This window comes from Vicia villosa, unplaced genomic scaffold, assembly GCF_029867415.1.
Source record: "Vicia villosa cultivar HV-30 ecotype Madison, WI unplaced genomic scaffold, Vvil1.0 ctg.002187F_1_1, whole genome shotgun sequence".
Classification (NCBI taxonomy): domain Eukaryota; kingdom Viridiplantae; phylum Streptophyta; class Magnoliopsida; order Fabales; family Fabaceae; genus Vicia; species Vicia villosa.
The window spans coordinates 112,537-119,305 of NW_026705862.1; the positions used below are offsets into that span (position 1 = coordinate 112,537).

General features: G+C 30.2%; 1 protein-coding gene across 1 annotated transcript; it reads left to right on the forward strand.

The window, feature by feature from the left end:
• The first annotated feature begins 2,688 nt into the window (after positions 1 to 2,688).
• Positions 2,689 to 3,396, forward strand: LOC131638148 (RING-H2 finger protein ATL5-like). Its single transcript, XM_058908697.1, has one exon. The coding sequence runs from the start codon at positions 2,689 to 2,691 to the stop codon at positions 3,262 to 3,264; it is 576 nt and encodes a 191-aa protein (XP_058764680.1). The 3' UTR covers positions 3,265 to 3,396.
• The last annotated feature ends 3,373 nt before the right edge of the window (positions 3,397 to 6,769 follow it).

The following is a 6,769-nucleotide window of genomic DNA, read 5'->3' on the forward strand; positions in this document are numbered from 1 at the left end:
CTCTGGACAGATCTGAGCATGATTTATATGAAAGCTTTAAGCTCAAGGTGGTACTTTGGTCCGAATAGCATTAAATGGTTTGTTACTTATTGAAACACACCTGTTTTGATCTGGTTTTGTGGTGGTGCAGGGTTGACTAAACATGAGTTTGGAGGCTTGGAGGTTAGTGACAGTTAAAAAGAAATTAAAAAATGATGTATGCATTGGACCTTTGAATTGCGACTGCTTCTGTTTTTCCTCTTGAACTGTATGTGGGTATATTAGATTGTTTGAATTCTTGAAAGGAAGTGACCCAACAGAAAATCCAGTTATATGCAACAACTTCTGAATTTCACTAGTATTCATACCACTACAATATACCTTGCATTTAGCAGGATTGGCCTTTAGTGCAGTTGATTCGGAGAAGCTTTTGAGTTCTTGCATCATGATTTGTACTGATATTTCATCTCCTCTTGCAAACAAGATGAGATCATCAACAAAACATTTATTGGTGATATGAAGTTTCTCACATTTGGGGTGATAGTTGAAATTTGGCTCGTCTTGCAATTTCTTTAAGGATCTGTGAAGGTATTCCATGACGAGGACAAAGAGTAGAGGTGATATGGGATCACCCTGCGTCAAGCCCCTATGAGCCTTCATGTAAGCACTTGGTTTCCATTGATTACATATCTGTATGAGACAGTTCTGAGACAAACCATGATCCACTGGATAAACTTTTGAGGGAAGCTCATTTCTTTTAGAATCTCCTCATGGACCCCCACTCTGCAGTATCATATGCCTTCTGGATGTCCATTTGGATGACACATCTAGGAAATATATTCTTTCTATTATATCCTCTAAGGAGCTCGCGAGCCATGTTAATGTTATCATGTATAACTTTCCCTGGTATGAATAATGATTGACTGTCATCTATCACACTGTTAATCACCTTGCTTAGTCTAGAAGTGAAAATTTTAAAGATCATCTTGTATATAGTAGTACAAGAGGTTATTGGTCTGATTTCCTTCATATTTATTTCCTTCTAATTATTAATTATAGAGAAAAGATAATTAATTATACTAAAAATAGTAAATTTTATTAATTATTTTTATGCTTAAAAAAGGAAAAAACTATTTTCTCTATTTTTTATTATACTTTATTTTGTCACTTTCAGTGATGATAAAAAATATAATTAATTTTGCATAAAGATTTTTTATTTATTTAATGTGGATAATAAATATTTAAAGTATAGTAAAAATAAAGTTAACGTTCTATTAATATGATAAAATGACTAATTTACTAACAAATATTTATTTAAAATGAAAAATAATAAAGTAGAAAGAAAAATAATTAAAGAAAAAAGAATTAAAAATAAACAGAGGGGAATGCAATGATGTAACATGAGCTAAGCCTATTGATACTCATCCAAAAATCATTAATACATGTATATCTAAATGGGTTTTTAAAGGTAGGAAATCAACCATTAAAGAATAACCAGCCTTGTTACCAAAAAAATAAAAATAAAAATAACCAACCAATAACCATATCTCAGGATTCCTTTTTTTCCCTTATATGCGAATCGAGATACTCCATTTGTATTTATAAGAATTAAATTATTTTTAATGTATTTGAGCAATATATAAATTAAATATATTAGACATTCAATCAATTTAAATAATAGTTTTTTTTCTTATATTATAAATAAAATAAGAGGGAGTGGCAGCATAATTCACTCATTACTCCATATTAAAAGGGTGAAAGATGGACTTAAATTTTTTTTATTCTTTTTATTGAAAAGAGGGTTAAACATCCGGAAAAAATAAACTACAAATCAATAACTCTAGAGACACCTATCCTATTTAACTTTGCATTAAATAAATTCACAAAATCTCTTTTGCAATCCACAAATTCCTTGTAATCTTCCTTTAAATAAAAATTATAATTGGCCATAGCATCCGCCAGCTGAATCGTTTCCCTGTGATTTCAAATTTATAAAAATGTGAAAAATATCGAAGAATCCACAAAAGTAAAAAAAAGTACTAACAATTGTTACAAATATGAATTACTCATTTGACGAAAATCTGTCTTAAACATAAATCAATTTTTAAATCATTAAATATATTTCTTATTTTATTTAAATGTTATTTTAATTAATAATATAAATATAAAAATAATAATTAATTATATTTAAATACAAATGATATTTTAAGTATATTTAGAAAAAAATGCAAAATTCATTCCATTTCTATTTATAAAATTTTATGACACATTTTAGACATATTAAAAAAATGTTATTACATATTATTTTTTATTATGGTTATTTATAGCTAAATTATTATTCATTTTTAAATATATAATTAACTTTTATTAGATAAAGTTATAATATTAACATATATAATTAATATAATTTTTTTAAACAATTAGTCTATCAAAACCACTAAATTAATAATTATAATATCATAAATAATTCATCAAAAACTTTTCATATCTATATATAGTCAAATTCGTTGACACATAAATTAAACTTCACCCATTTCTTATAAAATAAAAAATTAATTCAGTTTAAATTTAATTCTTATTTTATATCCATCTAGATTCATGGGATAGACTTGACACATACTTGAACTATTGTAATATATATACCCACATTTTCATCAAAATCTCATTATTATTGTTAATCTTATAAAGTCACTTTTTGTTTTTTCGATCATGTTTTCGGAATCCGTCTTTGAAACAGATTATACCCTTAGCAAGGACCTGATAGGTACTTCCATCCTTACATTTATACTCTTTCTCATCATCCTTCGCACTTACTTTTACCTCCGCCACCATCGCAATCAACGTTTGCTCTCTGCAAGTTCAAACTCTCTTACGACTCCCACTTTCACTGAAGAACGTCTTGATCCTACCGTTCTCAAATCCCTTCCCATCTTTACCTACTCTTCTTCCGCCGTCCGCGGTACTTTTCATGAGTGTGCTATCTGTTTGTCGGAGTATACCGACGACGATGAATGTCGTATGCTTCCAAACTGTAGCCATGTTTTTCATTCTCAATGTATTGACGGGTGGTTTACTTCTCACTCTAATTGTCCTTTATGTAGAGCTCCGGTCCAACCGGTGACTGTTGAGTCTCAGGTTGAACCGGGGTTTGTTTCGGGTTCAGAAGGATCGGGTGAGGGTAGTTCGAATTTTCCAGAACCGATTGGGTGTCCGAGAAGGCCGTTTAGAGTAATTGTTGAGTTTCCAACAGAGGTTTTTCGGATGGAATCTCATACCCGAGGATAACTTGTTGAGATGCTATGTTGATTGAAGTGGCTTTGATTATTGTATGTAAGTTTGAGTTTTTGATATTGTGCAATGAAGATAAATGGCATGGTTTTTGTCGCAAAAATGTATGTTATTTTAGACAATTAAATATCTTTTTGGCACGTTTTTGTTTTCTGTGTATAGAATCTAATGTAAAAAAAAACTCAACCACTAAAATCACCTTCATTATTTTAAATTTTTTTGTACACATTATTTATACTGGATGTATTTGCGGTAATTTATGGAAACCACAAAATTGAAGATTCATATTGTATAACATAACGATTGTGATATTAATTGTATATGAACCACCAATTAATCTAGTTGGACCACTCATCTTCTTGGTATTGTCTTGCAAAGATGTATAAGAGTCAGCTGTAAAAACAACAAAATAATTATTTTCTCTAACTAATTGGGGAACAAATATGAGATTAGAGTAAAAGTTCGGAACAAATAAAACATTAATAAGCTGCAGATTAGGATAAAAATAGGCAGAGCCAACTAAATTAGAAGTGGAAATAGTAAAGTTTGGTAGGTTAATTGATAGGATGGCTATTAACAAGTAAAGAAGTGTTGTTGGTGATGTAATTTGTGGCTTCTTTATTGATATTTAGGTAGGGGTGTGTAAAAAAACCGGTTATTCATAATTAAATTGGTATTCAAATTGTTTCACTTTTTAAAATTCAATCCAAATGTTTAAATATAAAAGCGAGTATCCATTTTGTTATTTAAATATAAACCGGTACTCACAATAATAATGAGGTTTAGTTATTGGATATTCAAATTTTGTCATGTACTATTAAATTTGGATAATGTTGGATGTTACAAAGGCAATCCCAATGAAAATGAACAAAGATTGATTGTTTCCAATGCTAACAATTATCGGTATGTATTAAGCTAAACGACAATATTACATATTTTGTATATTTTTAAAGGAAACTTGATTTTATATATATATATATATATATATATATATATATATATATATATATATATATATATATATATATATATATATATATATATTGTTCTTGTATTCCTTTAGTAACATTATTATAATATAACTTGTTTTGAAACAGAACCATTTTATATTATTCGTGCTGCTATTCATTTAAAAGTGTTCGCACTAAATAGCAATGCTCATATGTTTGTCTCTTTTCATGGTTCACCATATACATGTGTGTCATATCCCAATTTTTTACCCTAAGAATCCTCAACCATCTTGCATTCTTACAACACATCAAAATCATAATCTTGGGAAGTGACTATTGACTTTGTGCTCATCTAGCCTTTGAGGGATCACCAAACACCCATGTTTATTTACCATGTGAATATTTATTTTTTATGTTATACTAACCAAAGTATAAAAAGATATCTTGTTTCTTTTAATGCTTTATACATTGTAGGTATTGAGCCAAATGCATTCATTTCCTATCCTGAATTAGGGTTTTGAGAATCGACTCTCAATCAATTGGTCATTCATGGAAGCTTAATGGCTTGAATTTCAAAGGAGCACTCTCACCATCAAAGTATAATGTTTTGAGCATCTTTTAACTTCATTTGATCAAGTTCATCTGAAGATCATGTGACTTGATTCATCAAGAGACTCCATAGGTTCATGTGTTTATTTCCATGCATTTTCCAACAAGTTTCATCAAGTTATGAACCCCATCTTCAAGTGTGCTTCAAGATAACATCATTTCAAGGTACTATGTGCCTCCTCATGCCTTATAATGTAAGAAATGTTCAAGAGATTCAAGGTGTTTGACTTAATTTGGCAAGTTTTTGATCCTATGATCAAAAGGGCATAACTCTCTCTCAATTTTCAACATTTTTGTGTCAACTTCAAAGAATCATAACTTACTCAATTTTTATCACTTTGAATCCACTCTTTTTGCATAGTAATCTTGAGTGAGCCTACTTCATTTCATTTTTGAGGTTCAAGGGCTAATTTTGAATGAAAGGTCATGAAAGATTGCAAAAGATTATAGGTCATCTATGGAGTTTTCAAGATTTTTTCATCAACTTCCCAAGATCATAACTTGGTCATTTTTCAAAAAATTTTAGTGCCTATTTTTGCTATGAACTCTTCTTGATGTGATCTTCAAATCATCTTCAAGGATCAAGAGCAAAATCATTGAGAAATACCTTGGAATTATGAAAAATATTATAGGTCACTTTGAGCCCTTTAACTTAGAAATTTTTCAAAGTACAAAAGAAGCTTATTTTTTCTCAACTTTGAAGAAGCATAAATTTCAGCTCAAGCATCCAAATCAATGCTTTCTTTGCACATTGTAAACCTTGTAGCAAGATCTTTCAAATGCAAAAGGAATGACATCAAAAGCCTCCTACATTGCAAGTTATGCATTGATGAACAAGGCACCTTATATTTGAAAATTCCTCCATGATCAGTTTACAATTTCATTTTAAACTTGATTCTGTGTGCAAATTAAGGTTAAAAAAGGATCTAAACATGTTTAGCAAGCTTCAGAAGGTGATTAGTGTCTTGAAACTCAAGTTTTGGCTGCATTTTGATGGAATTCCAAGTCACACTTCTCATGCTTGCAGCTATAAATAGAGGATCATTGTCCATTCATTGCCCAAGCTTTTGATAGCCAAAACACCCATGCTAAGATCCCATTTAAATTCTTAAGCTTGAAACTTGTTTTTTTCATTTCCCCACCTTAATCATTAAAATTGTCCATTCAGTTAGCTTCCTTAACCTTCATTGAAGCTAACCAGATCATTTGCAAGCAAAATCGTTCCTCCATTGAAGCTTACGAAGTCAAGTTTCAGAGCAGATTTTCTCTACTTCGTATAGGTAGAAGTCTCCATCAATTCAACTCAAACTTGTGGCTAACATGAAGCTCTTGACTCACTGATACTCACTGCATAGTTAATTTTAAGGTTTGGCTTCGTTTGATCCATCTGTTTTCAAATCCCTTTTCAAAACTTCTTCTAGTTTTTTTCCAAAACGAGTGAGTTACACTTTGAATAAAATTTCTGCAATGATGTGGTTGAGATCGTTCAGGAGAGACGAATACAATGAAACCACTAGCATTTGATTTGATTACCTTTTAAAGGGCCTTCGATTTCTGCAGAAATCCTTTGAAATTTTGGGTGGAGGTTAAAGATGACCTACGTGTCCATCTTCAACCAATGACACTGAGCCAATTGTTTTATTTTGATTGGTTTGACTCGTTTTTGCATTATGAGCGTGTTTTGACTCAGGTCTACCATGGACGCGTGTTTTAGAGCCATTAGATCTGTCAGATCATTTAAAGAGCTCTCAATCCAACGCCTCCTATATTTTCTAATTTTTATTTATTTATTTTTATTTCAAAAATTAATATCTCCTTCTTTTCTTAATCCAAAAATTATGAAAAAAAAATACTAAAAATGCTTTGAATTATTTATGATGTTATGATTATTTTTCCTTATTTTTATTTTGTCATTTGATATTTTTAATATTTTCTCTCATTTT

Bases quoted from the DNA above. Each gene is read 5' to 3' on its own strand.
- LOC131638148 (XM_058908697.1), top strand. From the start codon at position 2,689: ATGTTTTCGGAATCCGTCTTTGAAACAGATTATACCCTTAGCAAGGAC.